This window comes from Macaca thibetana, chromosome 19, assembly GCF_024542745.1.
Source record: "Macaca thibetana thibetana isolate TM-01 chromosome 19, ASM2454274v1, whole genome shotgun sequence".
NCBI classification, from domain to species: domain Eukaryota; kingdom Metazoa; phylum Chordata; class Mammalia; order Primates; family Cercopithecidae; genus Macaca; species Macaca thibetana.
The window spans coordinates 20,320,684-20,339,848 of record NC_065596.1 but is presented as its reverse complement, the minus strand read 5'-3'; the positions used below and the strand labels follow the sequence as shown (position 1 = coordinate 20,339,848).

Here is a 19,165-nt window from a genome sequence, read left to right as displayed (position 1 = left end):
ACCAGCCTGGCCAACACGGTGAAAGCCTATCTCTACTAAAAACACAAAAATTAGCCCAGCGTGGTGGCGCATGCCTGTAATCCCAGCTACTCGGGAGGCTGAGGCAGGAGAATCACTTGAACCCGGGAGGTGGAGGTTGCAGGGAGCTGAGATTGCACTACTGCACTCCAGCCTGGGCGACAGAGCGAGACTCCTTCTTAAAAAAATATATATATATTTTTCGAAAATTAAAAAAAAATGTGTAAAAAGGAATCATCTAGCATAACTTCTGCCACATTCCATTAATTAGAAGCGAATCACTGAATCCGACCCGCGCACATGGTGAGAGGCTCCGGCCGCACCTTTGGAGGAAGGCATAGGGAGCAATTTGCAGATGTATTTCTAGACCGCCTCGCATTGTTTCCAACCTTTCGCCATTAAAGCATGCTCCAAGGTTTACTCTCGAGTGGCTTCTTGTCCTGCCTGAGCCCTACACCACCCACAAGCCACTAAGAGTCAACGGCAAAGAGGCCGGGAGAGCTGATTTAGAATCATCAAGATCTACTCCTGGAGCTGGGACCACCTTCTCCTGAGACACCCAGGAGAGGGGTGGAGTCCAAACCAAGCTGGCCAGGAGAAAGGATGGGATGGAGACTGGAAGGACACCCACAGGCCCTCTCTTTGGTTTTGTATGATATACAAGGCTCAACAAGAGGGTATGATCGGCCCAAGCTACAGTGCAGGGGCAGGGAAATCCACGTACGATCGCGGCTCTAGAGCCCTTTGGACTGAGACCTGATGCCTCTTTTGTATAAAAAGCTTTCATGGCCGGGCACAGTGGCTCACCCCTGTAATCCCAGTACTCTGGGAGGCCGAGGCAGGCGGATCACCTGAGGTCAGGAGTTCGAGACCCGACTAGCCAACATGGTGAAACCCTATCTCTACTAAAAGTGCAAAAATTAGCCGGGCATGGTGGCAGGCACCTGTAATCCCAGCTACTTGGGAGGCTGAGACAGGAGGATCACTTGAACTGGGGAGGTGGAGGTTGCAGTGACCTGAGACTGTGCCATTGCACTCCAACCTGGGCAATAAGAGTGAAACTCTGTCTGAAAAAAAAGCTTTCATGGCCAGGTGTGTTGTCTCACGCCTGTAATCCCAGTATTTTTGGAGGCCAAGATGGGAGGATCGCTTGAGCCCAGGAGTTTGAGACCAGCCTGGGCAACACAGCAAGACCCCATCTCTACAAAACAGAAAAATTAGGCATGGTGGTGCATGCCTGCAGTCCCAGCTCTTCAGGAGGCTGAGGCAGGAGGATTTCTTGAGCCCAGTAGGTTGAGATCACACCACTGCACTCCAGCCTGGGCCACAAAGCAAGACCCCATCTCTTAAAATCACAAAGCGTTAGGCCGGGCACGGTGGCTCACGCCTATAATCCCAGCACTTTGGGAGGCCAAGGCAGGCGGATCACGAGGTCAGGAAATCGAGACCATCCTGGCTAACACAGTGAAACCTTGTCTCTACTCAAAATACAAAAAAATTAGCCAGGTGTGGTGGCGGGCGCCTGTAGTCCCAGCTACCCGGGAGACTGAGGCAGGAGAATGGCGTGAACCCGGGAGGCGGAGCTTGCAGTGAGCCGAGATCGCACCACTGCACTCCAGCCTGGGTGACAGAGCAAGACTCCATCTCAAAAAAAACCCAAAAAAAACCAAAAAAACAAAAAAACCCACAAAGCATTCAGTACTAGGTAGCAAATCGTGAGTCGCTTTCTGGGGAGGAAGCTCCATTCTTCTCTGGCTTCCCTGGGTCCTGAGACCTTGCCCCTCAAACCTGGAGGCCCAGGCGTGCCAAGCAGCACCAGCAGAGGGCTGTGGGCACAAGTGAACCTCAGGTGGAAGGCTGAGCGGAGTCCTTCAGCCCAGGACCGCAAGGAAGGAGCGGGAACCTGTGGAGCTTTCTCTGCCTGCTCCCGCTGTGCCTCCGCACACAGCTTTGTCTCCACCTGGTGGACGCCCCACCTAAGAGGACAGTGGAGGCGGCTGGTTGGCGAACTGGCTCCATGGCGGAGATCAGACAGCCCATGCAGCAGAAGGTAGAGTTTTCCAACTCAGGCACTGCAGACATTTGGGACAACATTCTTCTCTGGGGTGGGTCCTGCAGGGTGCTGAGCAGCGTCCCCAGCCTCCACCCACTTCATGCCAGGAGCTCCCCCAAGTCGTGACAATGACAAATGTTCCCAGTTAAGAACCGATGGTCTAGGACAAGCTCGATGCCAGGGCGTAGCCTTGTGCAGGTGGACAGAGCCGAAGGCTGCTTCCTGCCTGGTCCAGCCCCTACTCTGGAAGGATTCCCAGGACGTTGTGGGCTGGCCTCTGACTTGGAGTCAGGCTTGAGTCAGCACCATGAAGACAGTGAATGAAAAAGAACACGCTCTTCTTGTAGACCACCCTGAACAGCAACGCTCAGGCCTGCTACAGTTTGGAATCCACTGAGCCAGGGTGCAGGGAGGATGGAAGCGTGACCAGCGTGCAGATGGCTGGACATCCGCTGGCTGAGGACGGGTCTCAGCATCCCTGCTGGCCTGCAGGGCAACTCCCACTGGTTTCAGTGTTACACCCTGTGAACGTCACAGCTGTGAGCAGACTGAGGACTACAAGGTCAGGGTGACGTCAGTCGAGATACCCTTGACCTCGCCGGAGGTCACTGCCCTGTCCTGCCACTCTGTTGTCTGATGGCGGGAATGGAGCGCCTCTCCTGCATAGATAGCAGAGATGCAGGGGGGAGAGGCAGGGAGACCCAGGCACCCTCTGGGAGAAGGAAGGGCATGCCAACTGCTCTGAAGACCCCGGAGGCTCCCCCAGAGGCTGGAAAAGGCCCGGGGAGCCCTGGGAAGGGTACCTGGGATTTCAAAGAGGAGGGGCTCAATGGAGTGCCCTGAGAGAAGCGTGGGAGAAATGGGGAGGGCGGGTGGGGCGACTGTCCTGGGTGCTGAGGGACAGAGGCTATGGGGAGTGAGGGGTGGCAGGAGGCAGCTCAGCGTTCTCCACTGCCAGGCAGAATCTGGGTTTTATCCTCAGCCACGAGGAGTCACCTGGACATCTCATGACAAACTTTGGCCTGACTTACGTCCCCCCACTCCCAATTCTTATGTTGAAGCCCTAACCCCCATTTGACTATATCTGGAGATTAGGTCTTCAGGGAGGGAATGAAGGTTATATGACGTCATCAGGTGGGACTGATCTGAATAGAACTGGGGTCCTTATAAGAAAAGGAAGAGGCCAGGCACAGTGGCTCACGCCTCTAATCCCAGCACTTTGGGAGGCTGAGGCAGGAGGATCACTTGAGCCCAGGAGTTCAACACCAGCCTGGGCAACATACTGAGATCCCATCTCTACAGAAAAAACAACAAAAACAAAAAGGCTGGGCATGGTGGCTCATACCTGTAATCCCAGCACTTTGGGAGGCCGAGACAGGTGGATCACATGGTCAGGAGATCGAGACCATCCTGGCTAACACGGTGAAACCCTGCCTCTACTAAAAATACAAAAAATTAGCTGGGCGTGGTGGCGGGCACCTGTAGTCCCAGCTACTTGGGAGGCTGAGGCAGGAGAATGGTGTGAACCCGGGAGGCGGAGCTTGCAGTGAGCCGAGATCACGCCACTGCACTCCAGCCTGGGCAACAGAGCAAGACTCCATTTCAAAAAAAAAAAAAATGTGCTCGTGGATACTTGGGAGGCTGAGGTGGGAGGCTCGATTAAGCCCAGGAGATTGAGGCTGCAGTGAGCTGTGACCTCACCACTGCACTCCAACCTGGATGACAGGGCAGTCTCTTTAAAAAAACAAACAAAAAAAAAAGAAGGGAAAGAGACACCAGGGGTGCACATGGACAGAGAAAAAGCCACAGGAGGACACTGTGAGGAGGTGGCCATCTGCAAGCCAAGGAGAGAGGCCTCACCAGAAACTACCCCCTGCTGGCACCTTGACCTCACACTTCTGGCCTCCAGAACAGGGAGAAAATAAATTTTGTTTACGTCCCAGTCTGTGGTATTGTTAGGGCAGCCCCAGCCAACCAAGACAGATGGTGATGGTTAGAGAGGGGAGCAGTTAGAGGGAAGGCTGGTTAAGGACACGAGATACACAGGGGCCAGAACTAGAGAGGGTGATGGACAGGGGGACAGAACACATGCGCCATCATGTCACCTGCAGGAAAGCACAGTCAAAGCCAGCTCTCAGCAGTGTAGGGCTTTACAAACACCTAAAACAGGGCCTGGGAACAGCCAAGGGTAATACGTGTCTGGTGACTGTGACCAACACAGTGACCATGACTGAGGAAGGGAACACTTGGCCTGCCTCAAGTCATTGCTTGTGACCCCAGAAGCCACCAACACATGCACATGCATGCACACGCATGCGCACACATGTGCATGCACACACTGCTGGTTATATTCCACTAAGCACGCTTACACGAGGAAGTGGAGCATGGGGTTTGTCTCCAATGGGGCAGCCCGCATCTTCATGGGTCTCACACCCACTCTCAGGGGAGACCATGGCCTGGCAGAGCCCAGAATTTAAGGGAGGAAGGGAGGCACAGAAGAGTTTTTAAGATGGAGTCAGCCATGTGTGGCCAAATCTGGCCTGCCTGTTTTTGTACAGTGGCAAGCTAAGAATGGTTTTTATACTTTTAAGTGACTGGAAAAAGTTAAAGGGGTAATAATATTTCATGGCATGTGAAAAATTACATGAAATTCACATTTCAGTGTCCAAAAAAAATAAAGTTTTATTGGCACACAGCCAAGCCCATCGGATGACGCATTGTCCGTGGCTCATCTTGCAATACAATGGCAGGGTTCACTAATGTGACAGACATGGTGTGGCTCACAAAGCCAAAGATATTCACTATGTGGCCCTTTACAGAAAAGGTCCGCTGACCTCTCGCTCAAAGCAATGATCATGTATGTCACTTGTGATTCTACAGGCAGGGCTCAGCTGGGCAGCTCTCCTGGCCAGGCACGGCTCAGCTGGGTGGCTCTTCTAGCCAGGCATGGCTCAGCTCGGTGACTCTCCTGGCTGAGGCACGGCTCAGCTGGGTGGCTCTCCTGGCTGAGGCGGGGTTCAACTGGGTGGCAATCCTGGTGGAGGTGGGGCTCAGTTGGGTGGCTCTCCTGGCCAGCTGGGCGGCAATCCTGGTGGAGGTGGGCCTCAGCTGGGCGGCTCTCCTGACCATGGCTGGGCTTCTCTGCCCCTGGAAGGCAGCTACCTGTTGGATGGGGCACTGTGGTTCTTCTTGTATCTCCTCCTCCGGCAGGCCTGCCTTGGGTCCTTCACCACGCAGGGTCCCACAAGATGGAGCAGATGCAGGCAAGGTCTCTTAAGCTTGGGCTCAGGGCAGTCACAGCGTCACTTGCACTGCACCCTGTCCAAGGCAGGGCACAAGGAAGTCCAGATGCAAGGGCCAGTGGGGGGCGGTCTCCACTTCTGGACTGGAAGAGTAGCAAGGACATGGTGGGAATGGCATGGATATAAGGGGGATGAAGGATGAGGGCATTTTGGCAACAATCTGCCACATCGTGGTTTCAGGAGCAGAGCCAGCAAAAACACAGCTCCTGGGAAGAACACCCCACAGCATCACTAATACAGACACCAAAACCCAGGCAGCCCAGGGCAGCGGTTCTCAGAGAGGGTAGATTTTGCCCCCAGGAGACACTGGGTGATGTCTGAGGACATTCGTGGTTGTCACCATTTGGGGGAGCTCCTGGCATGGAGTGGGTGGAAGCCAGGGACGCTGCTAAGCACCCTGCAGTGCCAAGAATGACTCCACTGCAGAGAATAATCCAGCCCCAAATGTCAAAAGTGCAGCTGTTGGCCAGGTGCAGTGGCTCGCACCTGTAATCCCAGCACTTTGGGAGGATCACTTGAGCCCAGGAGTTGGAGACCAGCCTGGGCAATACAGTGAGACCCCGTCTCTTAAAAACTGCTGCTGTTGAGAAGCTCAGATCTGGGAAGGACAGGCTAGGGTCCCTGGGGCTGGGGACTAGGGATTAGAACCTGGCTCTGCAGATGGCCGGCAGCCAACACTGCTGCTTCTGCCAGGTCTCAGGTGTGACAGGGCGAGGCCCACAGCCCTCCCCAGGTTCCCAGGGTGGGTGGTCACGCTGATCCCCTCTTGCCTTCTCACAATTTAGAGTCAGATGAAAGCTGTGGCCTCCCGCCCTGCCTTGATCCCCTGAAAATGACAGAGACAGATGTGCCTGTAGTTACCTTACGTTTCCCAGACCCCGGCTTGAGAATCCCTGCTGTCACGGGTGGATCAAAAGGCATTTGTTAAGGTTAAATGGAAAATTTTAGGTTATATATATTTTGCCATCAAAAGAAAAAAAAAAAAAAGACACTCCAGCACACGCTGCATGGATGAACCTTGAGGACATCACACTGCGTGAGAGAAGCCGGACACAGTATGTGATTCCATTTCTATAGAATGTCCAGGAGAGGCCAATTCACAGAGGCAGGAAGGGGATTTGTGGGTGCCAGACCCTGAAGGAGGGGGTGAAAGTGATGGTTAATGGAGATGGAATTTCCTTTTGGGCTAAAGAGAATGTTCTGGAATTTGAGGTAATGGTCACACAGTTCTGTTAATATACTAAAAACCAGGCTGGGTGTGGTGGCTCACGTCTGTTAATACCAGCACTTTGGGAGGCTGAGGCAGGAGGATAGCTTGAGCCCAGAAGCACAGTTCAAGACCAGCCTGGGCAACACAGTGAGACCCTGCCTCTACAAAGTCTCTACAAACTACAAAAATTGGCCCGGCACAGTGGTGTGCACCTGTAGGCCCAGTTACTTGGGAGGTAGAGGTGGGAGGATTGTTTCAGCCCTGGAGTTTCAGGCTGCAGTGAGCTTTGATTGCACCACTGCACTCCAGCCTGGGCAACAGAGTGAGATCCTGTCTCAAAAAAAAAAAAAACAAAAAAAAAAAAACACTGTGCCCTGAGGCACAGTAGCCCACACCTGTGATCCCAGCACTTTGGGAGGCCGAGGTGGGCAGATCACTTGAGGTCAGGGTTCAAGACCAGCCTGGCCAACATGGTGAAACCCCATCTCTACTAAAAATACAAAAAAATTAGCCAGGTGTGGTAGGTAGCAGGCTTGTGTAATCCCCGGCTACTCTGGAGGCTGAGGTAGGAGAATTGCTTGAACCTAGGAGGTGGAAGTTGCAGTGAGCTGAGACTGCACCACTGCACTCCAGGCTGGGTGACAGAGTGAGACTCTGTCTAAAAAAAAAAAAAGTCTCGTTCTTTCTAGCCTTTTCTAGCAACTACCACATAACAGGCGCTTCAAAGCCATCTGCAGAGTCTGATTCAGAGACACCGGTGGTAGCTGAGACCAGCGATCACGTGAACACACCAACTCCGGACCAAAACCTAAAGTTGATTATTCCAAAAATGGTCAGAGCTCAGATTCCTACATCCCAGAGAGAAACCACTCAGGGGCTGACATAGATGGCACTAGACAGTCAGGGCAGGGGTCCTGATGTAGAGCCAGTGCCCGTAAACTCTGCAATAAACTCACAGGACAGGAAGCAGCCCTTTTAAATTCTTGCAGAGCAAAAGAGCTGGGCAGAAAACAAGAGCTCTGCTAAACTACATCATGAAGAGGGTTTTTGTTTTTGTTTCTGTTTTCAGGGTCTCGCTCTGTCCCCCTGGCTGGAGTGCAGTGATGCAACCACAGCTCACTGCAGCCTCCAACTCCTGGGCTCAAGTGATCCACCTCAGCCTCCCAAGTAGCTGGGACAACAGGTGTGCACCGCCACATCCAGATGATTTTTCAATTTTTTGTAAAGTCAGGGCCTTGCTTTGTTGCCCAGGTTGGTCTTGAACTCCTGGCCTCAAGCAGTGTTCCCGCCTCAGCCTCCCAAAGTGCTGGGATTACAGGTGTGAGCCACTGCGCCTGGCGAATTTTTTAAATTTTTAGTAGAGATGGGGTCTCACTATGTTACCCAGACTGGTCTCGAACTCCTGGGCTCAAGCCATCCTCCTGCCTTGACCTCCCAAAGTGCTGGGATTACTGGCATAAGCCAATGTGCCCAGCCAAGTTTTTCTTTTTTTAATGTGAATTTTTTACTTCTACTTGAAATTCCAACTTAGCATGAAAAATCATTTGCATTTTCAGAACAAAGGAGGCCATCTTCTGGCTAAGCTGAAAAAAAAAAGTCATTATAGGCCTGAGGCACCATTTTAAACATGATGTTGCTTTTTCGGGTTGCACTATGAGGAATTCTGTGTGTACAAAATACCTCAACAGAAAGTGAAAGCAGCCCTGGGCGATCCGGGGACAAATTCATTGAGTCACTGGATAAATACTTCCTGGGTGCTTCTGGGGGCCAGCTGCTGTCACGGGCGCTGTCACAGCAGCGGGGAATAACCAAAGTCCTGTCCTCCAGGAGGGCGCTGCACGATAGTCCACGGAGACACGGGGTAAGCAAAATAACTCAACGCGATCTGATGGTTCTCATGCCGTTGGGAAGAATAGGGCAGGCGGTGAGAGCAGGGGATTGCACTTTCTCACGGGCTGGTCATGGCCAGCCTGGTGGGTGAGGAGGAGGGTGAAGACACAAAGCTGGGGAAACAGGGAAGCGCATTTGAGCAGAGGGAACTGCATGGGAAGGGCCTGAGGGTGGAATGCCCAGAATCTGGAATGGTCCAGAAGGCAGTGCGACTAGAGCGGAAGGAATGAAGGGAGATGGGGTCACAGAATAAAGGGGGTGGAACAGGGGGTAGAGGACACCATGATGGACGTCACAGGCCATCGCAGGGCAGAGAATAAAGGGAGTGGAACAGGGGACACCGTGATGGATGTCACAGGCCATCGCAGGGGCTCCGGCTTGTCCTGAGACCCCACGGGGGTTTCCAGCGGAGGAGGGACACGGGCTACGTTGTGATAGGGCCTCTTTGGCGCTGTGCGCGGATGGAAATGGGGGCCAGAGCAGAAGGAATCGTGCAGGTCCAAAATACAGACGAGGCAGGCTGGCGCACGGTAGAGGCGGTGCGCGTGCAGGGGCGTGCGCTCAAGGTCAGAAGAAGGAGAGGAGACTGGGCTGGCTCCTCAGTTTGGGATCCTCACGAGGGACTGCAGGCAGCCCTGCCTGCCGTGGGGAAGTCAGCAGGATGAAAGGGTTTTGGAGAAGCGCGCAGGTGTTTGGACTTGGATATGATCAATCTTTGAAATGCCAGTCAGACATCCACAGAGCGTGCTGCACCGGCCGCTGTATGCAGGGGACAAGACTAGAGCTCCAGGGAGAGGCCTGAGCCGGAGTCAGAAACTGGGTGTCATCGATAGATAATATTTTTTAAAGATTGAGATAAGTCCACACTGTAACATCTCCGCTTTAAAGTGCACCGTTCGGTGGCTTCTAGCACATTTACAAGGCTGTGCAAACATCCCCTCTACCTAATTTCAGAACGTTTCCACCACCCCAAAAAGAAACCCATCCACTTCAGCATTCTCTCCATCCCTCCCCAGCCCCCAGAACCACTAATCCATGTCCTGTCTCTGTGGATTTGCCTGTTCTGGAAATTTCATAGGAAAGAATCATGCACTATACAGCCTTTTGTTTTATTTATATTTTAGAGGCAGGGTCTTGCATCTCAGGCCATCTGTGTGGCTGCAACAGAAGACCCCAGCCTGGGTGATGTACAGAGAGCAGTATTTCATTTTCTCATAGTTCCACAGGCTGGGAAGTCCAAGATCAAGGCGCTGGCACCTGGTGTCTGGTGAGGGCCTTCCTCCTGCACCCTCACACGGCAAAAGAGCAAGTGAACCAGCCAGCCTCCCCCTGCCCTGCGTGATGCCCCTTCATGAGGGCCCAGATCCCATTCACAAGGAGCCCTCATGGCCTAACCACATCTCTTTTTTCAGGTAGTGTTTTGCTCTGTCTCCCAGGCTGGAATGCAGTGGCATGATCATAGCTCACTGCAGCCTTGACCTCCTGGGCTCAAGCGATCCTCCTGCCTTGGACTCTCAAAGCACTGGGATTACAGGTGTGAGCCACTGGTCCAGCCCCAAGCACGCCTCTTAATGGCCACATCTCTTAATACTGAATTTTGGAGGGGACACAAACCACAGGTGCCAGGTGACCAGAGACCACCCCTGTAGCCTGAAGCCCCCTGGAATGAGCTAGCCAATCCCCAGGTGTGCCCTGCCCCACCGTGCCTGGAAACTCCAATAAAGGCCATGGCCTCAGCCTGCCCTTGCTCCTGCTCCTGCCCAACCCGTGTTCCCCCCGTGTGGTGTGGCGAGCCCCTTCTCCTGCAGCAAGCATCGGTGATAAATTCCTCTTTCAACAGCACGGGCCTCCTGTGTCACCACTTAGTCACTCCATAAATGACAACCCCATGGTTACCAAATGAGCCATTCTCCAAGAACAAGAAGGTGAAGGAGAGAGGTTGAGAGTGTGAGGGATCCTGGGCGGGGACTGGGAGGACACCCATAAAAACTGGCGCCAGGCCGGGCGCGGTGGCTCACGCCTGTAATCCCAGCACTTTGGGAGGCCGAGACGGGCGGATCACGAGGTCAGGAGATCGAGACCATCCTGGCTAACACGGTGAAAGCCCGTCTCTACTAAAAAATACAAAAAAACTAGCCTGGCGAGGTGGCGGGCGCCTATAGTCCCAGCTACTCGGGAGGCTGAGCAGGAGAATGGCCAGAGTGAACCCGGGAGGCGGAGCTTGCAGTGAGCTGAGATCCGGCCACCGCACTCCAGCCTGGGTGACAGAGCGAGACTCCGTCTCAAAAAAAAAAAAAAAAAAAAAAAATTCAAAAAAAAAGCTGGCGCCAACTGGCCGGCTTCCAGACCTGGCTCTGCCCACTACGGGGCTCTGAGTCCCTTATTCTTTCTTAGACTCAGTTTACTCACCTGTAAAATGGGAATAGCTAATTTGCTATGGGGATGGTGTGATGATTAAACAAAAACTCACAGGCTACGGGGCCCACCATGTGGCAGGAGCTTCGGATGTAGCCCAGGGTGGCCAGAGTTTCCTTTTTTTTTTTTTTTTTTTTTTTTTTTTTTTTGGAGACGGCATCTTGCTCTGTCACCCAGGCTGGAGTGCAACGGCACCATCTCAGCTCACTGCAACCTCCACCTCCCTGGTTCAAGAGATTCTCCTGCCTCAGCCTCCCCAGTAGCTGGGAATACAGGCACCTGCCACCACACCCAGTTAATTTTGTATTTTTAGTGGAGACAGGGTTTCACCATGTTGGTCAGGCTGGGTCAAACTCCTCACCTCAAGTGATCTGTCCACCTCGGCCTTCCAAAGTACTGGGATTACAGGCGGGAGTCACTGTGCCTGGCCCCAGAGTTTCCAATTTTAAGTGATGCTAGGAACCAGAGGTTTTGTGAAATCTTTCTTTTTTTTCTTTTTTAAGACGGAGTCTCATTCTATTGCCCAGGCTGGAGTGCAGTGGCGTGATCTTGACTCACTGCAACCTCTGCTCCTGGGCTCAGGTGATTCTCCTGCCTCAGCCTCCCAAGTAGCTGGGACTATAGGTGCACCCCACCATGCCCAGCCGAATCTCCCACTTTTAAATGCTGGCAACTAATTCAAATAAAGCAAGCAGAAAGCTGACTGCACAGGGGTGAGAACCAAACATGGCCTGCAGGCTGTCAATTTTCAAAGTCTGACCCAGACTGAGGAGGTGAGAGTGAGAGTTGAGAAACAGGTATAAAAAGTCACAACTTTGGGAAGCCGAGGTGGGCGGATCACAAGTCAGGAGATCGAGACCATCCTGGTTAACACGGTGAAACCCCATCTCTACCGAAAATACAAAAAATTAGGCCGGGTGCAATGGCTCAAGCCTGTAATCCCAGCACTTTGGGAGGCCGAGACGGGCGGATCACGAGGTCAGGAGATTAAGACCATCCTGGCTAACACGGTGAAACCCTGTCTCTACTAAAAAAATACAAAAAACTAGCCAGGCGAGGTGGCAGGCACCTGTAGTCCCAGCTACTCGGGAGGCTGAGGCAGGAGAATGGCATAAACCCGGGAGGCGGAGCTTGCAGTGAGCTGAGATCTGGCCACTGTACTCCAGCCTGGGCAACAGAGCAAGACTCCATCTCAAAAAAAAAAAAAAAAAAAGTCACAAACTGGCCAGGCGCAGTGGCTCACACCTGTGAACCCAGCACTTTGGGAGGCTGAGGTGGGCGGATCACTTGAGGTCAGGAATTCGAGACCAGTCTGGTCAACACAGCAAGCCCTCATCTCTACTGAAAATACAAAAATTAGCTGGGCACAGTGGCTCACACCTGTAATCCCAGCACTTTGGGAGGCCAAGGCAGGAGGATCATTGGAGATCAGTTCAAGACCAGCCTGACCAACATGGCGTATACAAAAAAAAAAAAAAAAAGCCAGGCATGGTGGTGCATGCCTGTAATCCCAGCTACTCAGGAGGCTGAGGTATGAGAATCGCTTGAACCCGAGAGGCACAGGTTGCAGTGAGCCAAGATTGCGCCACTGCACTCCAGCCTGGGCAACGGAGTGAGACCCTTTCTCAAAAAAAAAAAGGAAAAGTCATGAATTTACTCTCAGTAAAGCCTGCCCGTAACCCATAAGCCCAGGCTGTTTGCTGCTGCTGCTGCTGTTCGGAGTCACCTTTTCCTGGAAGGAAGCGTGCCACTGTACCACGCCAGAGATGGCTGCCGTCTCCATGACAACAAGCACGCGCTGGTGCTGCCTGCCTGGGAGGGGAGAACAGCGCGGGCAGGAAATGGAGAGCCTGGGCTAACCTGGGCTTACAAACTGTGGTGACAAACGTCTACAAGTCCTGCCTGGCACTCCCACCTTCAGGCCCCAGGCTAATGTCTTTTGATGGCTTTCTGGTCAGAGAGTTTGTTTTGGGAAGTCAAGCTTTTTCAGGTGCATCCTTCTAAGCTGAATTTTGGGATGCAAAGCTGGCGAGCCCCACTGATCTCATTCTGTTCATGTGGCCACCAAGTTCAAGGGGACGTCGAGGCCTAGGGGATGGAATGGACCCATCTGAGCCACCCACGTCCCCTGGCCCAGAGCTCTTTCCGTGGGGCCATGTTCTCGTTTGCTCCGAAGGGACGGAGTAGGCTTGGGTGTGGTCCACACTTCAGACGGACACGGGTGGGATCTGCAGGTAGAGGCAGGTGGCGAAATGTCTTAGGGACAGCCAGGAAGATGGGTCATTCTCTCTCTGTGTATAATGATTTCTACTGAACACTGCATTGAATAACTCAATGGGAACACACACACACAAAACCCAAAAAACATTTAGAGTCCAAGGAAAAACTCAAGTGGAAATAAAGATTTTCCTAGAATCACAGGCTGAGAAATGTCATCGTTCGTTCTTTCTAAAAACAAGGACTTGGCCAGGCGCAGTGGCTCACACCTATAATCCCAGTGCTCTGGGAGGCCAAGGCAAGAGGATCACCTGAGGTCAGGAGTTCAAGACCAGTCTGGCCAACATGGTGAAACACTGTCTCTACCAAAAATACAAAAATTAGCCAGGCACGGTGGTGTGTGCCTGTAATCCCAGCTACTCGGGAGGCTGAGGGATGGGAATCACTTGAACTCGGGAGGCAGAGGTTGCAGTGAGCCAAGATCACACCACTGCACTCCAGCCTGGGCAACCAAGTGAGACTCCATCTCAAAAAAAAAAAAAAAAAGCCACATAATTAAAAACAAGGACTCTTTCTTCCCGAACACAGCTCATCACCTATTTCTCTATCACCCCCATGGCAGACGGAGATGAAGGCTGAGGCCACCCAGCTGGAAACGGAAATATCATAGGCCCTGTGATGGTTAATACTGAGTGTCAATCTGATTGGACTGAGGGATGCAAAGTATTGTCCTGGGTGTGTCTGTGAGGGGGGCTGCCAAAGGAGAGTCACATTTGAGTCAGTGGACGGGGAGAGGCAGCCCCGCCCTCACTCTGGGTGGCCACCATCTAATCAGCTGCCAGTGCGGCCAGGGTAAAAGCAGGCAGAGGAACGTGGAAGGACTGGACTGGCTCAGTCTTCTGGCCTCCATCTTTCTCCCGTGCTGGGTGCTTCCTGCCCTCGAACATCAGACTCCAAGTTCCTCAGTTTTTGGACTCTTGGGCTTACACCAGCAGCTGGCCAGGGACTCTCAGGCCTCTGGTCACAGACTGAAGGCTGCTCTGTTGGCTTCCCGACTTTTGAGGTTTGGGGACTCGGACTGACCCACCCCTGGCGTCCTTGCTCCTCAGCCTGCAGACGGCCTAGCTGGGACTTTACCTTGTGACTGTGCAAGTCACTTCTCCTGGATAAGCTCCCTTTCATGGAGACCTGTATCCTGTGAGTCCCGTCCCTCTAGAGACCCTGACTCATCCAGCCACCAACTTCCGTGACCCTGGAGAACACCCGCACTCCAGCGTTCTGGCCTTGGCGCACCCAGGTGGAGGGCGCAGTGCCTCAGGGGCCAGAGAGACAACGTGCCCTGCCACACCAGATGCTGATGCACCCAGTCAAGTCCTTCATCAGGGAGAGTATTTTCAAGTCTGTTTTACTGGCAGTAAGATGATGGTTCAATTGCGGTGTGTACACACACCACACACACACACCCCCCAGAATTTCATTTTTTGGCACTTCTGTTCACAGGGGTTTTATATTCAAAATGCATCTTACACATTCATACCCATAACAGTTCTGATTGTAACCAGTTTTTTTCTTTCTCTTTTTTCTGACCATGAAACCCTTAGGTGCAGTCTCCACGTGAAATGCCCATTTCAGATCCAGAAACCCCCAAGATGTCCCAACGTATCAGAAAGGAGTTCTGTTAACTCAATCCTTGGGAAGATACCAAAAGGACTTATTGGCTTTTTGAGTCAGGGTCTTGCTCTGTCTCCCAGGCTGGAGAGCAGCAGCACAATCATAGCTCCCTGTGGCCTCAAACTCCTGGGTTCAAGTGACGCTCCCGCCTCATCCTCCCGAGCAGCTGGAACTACAGGTGTGCACCACCATGCTTGGCTAATTTTTTTTTTTTTTTTTTTTTTAGAGATGGGGGTCTCACTATGTTGCTCAGGCTGGTCACAAACTCCAGAGCTCAAGCGATCCTCCTGCCTCGGCCTCCCAAAATGCTGGGATAACAGGCGTGAGCCACTGCACCCAGCCCGAAAGGATTTTATTATCCCAGGCTCACTTTCAAACCGTCTTCTTTTGAATGGAGTCAAGAAGCCAGCTCCAAACCGGGACCCGCCTGGTTCCTCAGGACGGAGCCACCATAGGGCGTCAGGTTCTTGAGGTGGGAACTGGATTCCAGAGCCTGGGCGTCAAGTTTCCCGAGCCTCAGGGGCGAGCCAGGCTGTGCAGCAGTGGGACTGATGGGCTTGTCCTCTGCTCTGAGAAGGAACATGGTCCCATGTGGAGGCGGCTGCGTGGTGAGCCCCACCAGGCAGGTGCTTGAGAACACCATCCTGACGATACCATGCCGATCACGCCAGAGAAAGCATTAGCTACGTGCCCCCCCAGAAGCAGCAGCGGCTCACTATAGCAACACCTTTTTACTCTTGTGCACCAAACTGGCCCACATCTCAGGAACAAGGAGGGGTCGTCTCCTGTTCCAGCCCTCTCCTGCTGCTTTAAGAAACCGAACGGCCTGCAGAGCCCCGTCTGTGCTGGCTCGTGAGCCGCTCATGTCAAGGGCAGGACAAGATGGCAAACCTCAGGTTCTCATGAGCAACTACAACCGGCCTCAAACTACCAACCTGGACTCAACCAACGACTCAAAACAACAGACACCACTGGCTCTTTATACATCCACGGCCAAACGACACTTAAAACAATAGACACTCCTGGCTCTTTAGACATCCACAGCCCAGTGACACTCAAAACAGACACCCCCGGCTGTTTATACATCCATGGCCCAACGACACTCAAAACAACAGACATCCCCAGCTCTTTATACATCCATGGCAAGGGCCTGGGGACATTACAGGTCACTCTGCTCCCGAGGGACAGAGCTCACCACAGACTTCACCTCCTGAAGCAGGACTGGCCTTCCCAGATCCACAATGACACGGAATCAAAGCCATGCCGCCTCTCCACTCTCCACCAACCGCGACAAGTAAATGACTTGCCGTAGGTCCATTTAAAAAGGCAAATGGAACTTACCTTAGGGGAGAAAAACCTGCCCAAAGCAACATATCCACCAAAAAAAGAAGTGTCATTCCCCAAAATATTTACAAATTAACTTTCTAGCTAAAAGAAATCTGGCAACTTTAAAATTAAAGTTGAGCCAGGCGCGGTGGCTCAAGCCTGTAATCCCAGCACTTTGGGAGGCCAAGACGGGCGGATCACGAGGTCAGGAGATGGAGACCATCCTGGCTAATACGGTGAAACCCCGTCTCTACTAAAAATACAAAAAACTAGCCAGGTGAGGTGGCGGGCACCTGTAGTCCCAGCTACTTGGGAGGCTGAGGCAGGAGAATGGCGTAAACCCGGGAGGCGGAGCTTGCAGTGAGCTGAGATCTGGCCACTGCACTCCAGCCTGGGCGACAGAGCGAGACTCCGTCTCAAAAAAAAAAAAAAATTAATTAATTAAATTTAATTTAATTTAATTAAAGTTGAACAGAGCACGGTGGCTCACCTGTAATCCCAGCACTTTGGGAGGCCGACGCAGGTGGATCACTTAAGCTCAGAAGTTTGAGACCAGCCTGGCCAATGGCAAAACCCCGTCTCTACAAAAAATTCATTTAGCCTGGTGTGGTGGTGTGTACCTGAAATCCCAACTACTTAGGAGGCCAAGGAGGGAGGACTGCTTGAGGCCAGGAGGTTGAGGCTGCATTAAGTTATGATCGCACCACTGTGCTCCAGCCTGGGTGACACAGTGAGACCCTACCTCAAAAAATAACTGAAATAGGGCTGGGCACGGTGGCTCACACCTGTAAGCCCAGCACTTTGGGAGGCTGAGGCAGGCAGATCACCTGAGATCAGGGGTTTGAGACCAGCCTGGCCAACATCGTGAAACCTTCTCTCTACTAAAATACAAAAATTAGCCGGGTCTGGTGGCATGCGCCTGTAATCCCAGCTACTGGGGAGGCTGTTTGATTGCCTGAACTCGTGAGCCAAATGTTGCAGTGAGCCGAGATCGCGCCACTGCACTCCAGCCTGGGCAACAGAGTGAGACCCTGTCTAAATAATAATAATAATAAAATACAAAGAGTATGAACACAAGGTTTACAAGTCCCCTTTCTAAGTGTTTTCCTTATTTTTCTAGGGTTGCCTATTTATCTTGATCAGGGCCTTTGTCCCATGACCCCCAGAGCCCCAGGAAAGAACACCGATATTCATTACACTCACGTGAAAAGACTTTTCCAGGGCCATTCGAAAATGCTTTTAAATCTGATGTATTTGTTCTGATCATTCTAAATACACATGTTGGTAGACCCAGACAAGAGACAAATACAAAATAAAACTATTAAAAATCCAGAAACAGAGAATATGTTTAGGGGAGAAAAAAAGTCTCCTAGGAATTTACTTCTGCCCCAATGTGTATGAGCTAATTTTCGGTTCTTTTTTTTATTTTCTTTTTTTTTTCTTTTTTGAGGCGGAGTCTCGCTCTGCTGCCCAGGCTGGAGTGCAGTGGCCAGATCTCAGCTCACTGCAAGCTCCGCCTCCTGGGTTCACGCCATTCTCCTGCCTCAGCCTCCTGAGTAGCTGGGACTACAGGCGCCGCCACCTCACCCGGCTAGTTTTTCGTATTTTTTACTAGAGACGGGGTTTCACCGTGTTAGCCAGGATGGTCTCGATCTCCTGACCTTGTGATCCGCCTGTCTCGGCCTCCCAAAGTGCTGGGATTACAGGCTTGAGCCACCGCGCCCGGCCTGGTTCTTTTTTTTATTTTGAGATGGAGTCTCATTCGGTTGTCCAGGCTGGAGTGCAATGGCGCAATCTCAGCTCACTGCAACCTCCACCTCCCAGGTTCAAGCGATTCTCTTGCCTTAGCCTCCCAAGTAGCTGGGATTACAGGCACCCACCACCACACCCAGGTAATTTTTGTATTTTCAGTAGAGATGGGGTTTCACCACGTTGGCCAGGCTGGTCTGGAACTCTTGAGCTCAGGTGATCTGCCTGCCTCAGCCTCCCCAAATGCTGGGATTACAAGTGTGAGCCACCACACCTGGCCTAACTTTTGGTTCTAAAACAAGATGAAAAAACAAAATCCACACTTCAAAAATATTCAATCTACCTAATTTCTTGTATAGGAGCTCAGACCCCAAGTCCTATTATTTGAAAAGGTTTCCAAAAAATATACTTCAATCCAAGTTTTTACCTGCAGCCAGCAGCTGCCTCTCAGATTCTCTTCTGAGGAGTTCAGCCTCTAACTCAGATTCTCTTCTGAGGAGTTCAGCCTCTAACTCAGATTCTCTTCTGAGGAGTTCAGCCTCTAACTCAGATTCTCTTCTGAGGAGTTCGGCCTCTAACTCAGATTCTCTTCTGAGGAGTTCGGCCTCTAACTCAGATTCTCTTCTGAGGAGTTCGGCCTCTAACTCAGATTCTCTTCTGAGGAGTTTGGCCTCTAACTCAGATTCTCTTCTGAGGAGTTCGGCCTCTAACTCAGATTCTCTTCTGAGGAGTTCGGCATCTAACTCGTATCTCAGCCTTGCTGAGAAGGGCTTGAAAAAGACCACAGCGGCACTGGAAGGGGCAAGTCCCCCTCGCTCCTGCAGGGTCGTGCGCCCTGAAAGAACAGGTGCAGCAGAGGCGCAGTGACTGATTAGGATGTGCAAACAGCTTGAGGGGTCCACAGTCTCACTTTCCTGGGGCTTTCTGGACCTAGTGGTAGGAGTCCATTCAGGAGCATGAGCCCCAGCCCCCATGGTGGCGACATCGGATTCTCCAGGGCAGCCTGTGCTCCTTGGACCTAAGCTCAAAGGGACGGGGCTGGCCTTGGCGGGTGGGGTTTCCACTGGAAGGACCTGGAGGCCTGCAGGAGGGTGAACGTGGCGTCTGGGCTGGGTATGACCAGGTTGGCTTCCTTCTGAAGCCAGTCGCAGCCACACCTGGCAGACAGGGGCTCCCATCGGAGGTATTAGCAGGTTCTGTCACCGGCACTGGGCTGCCAAGCTGCTCCCACGGTCAGCATGGGCTCCGGGTCTTTCTCAAGCTACCTGCTGCCCAGGACACATTTCTGAGAGAGATGGGTTGGGTCACCATTAC

The 19,165-nt window shown here is 52.4% G+C and overlaps 2 protein-coding genes and 1 long non-coding RNA gene across 4 annotated transcripts in view; 1 reads left to right on the top strand and 2 right to left on the bottom strand.

The window, feature by feature from the left end:
• Positions 1–4,493, bottom strand: part of ZFR2 (zinc finger RNA binding protein 2) — a 38,542-nt gene extending 34,049 nt beyond the window's left edge. The window contains exons 1-2 of the mRNA XM_050768337.1: positions 4,441–4,493; positions 1,902–1,994 (exon numbers count right to left, since the gene is read on the bottom strand). Coding sequence (XP_050624294.1) covers positions 1,902–1,994; positions 4,441–4,493 — 146 coding nt within the window. The remainder of the gene's footprint in view (positions 1–1,901; positions 1,995–4,440) is intronic.
• The window catches only part of ATCAY (ATCAY kinesin light chain interacting caytaxin), a 111,267-nt gene that overhangs the window by 34,764 nt on the left and 57,338 nt on the right, over positions 1–19,165 (top strand). The window lies entirely within an intron of this gene.
• Positions 4,728–19,165, bottom strand: part of LOC126942871 (uncharacterized) — a 224,222-nt gene continuing 209,784 nt past the window's right edge. The window contains exon 3 of one of the 2 annotated variants that reach the window (XR_007721619.1): positions 4,728–5,456. This is a non-coding gene — a long non-coding RNA (uncharacterized LOC126942871). The remainder of the gene's footprint in view (positions 5,457–19,165) is intronic. The other variant, XR_007721620.1, reaches the window with a different exon arrangement.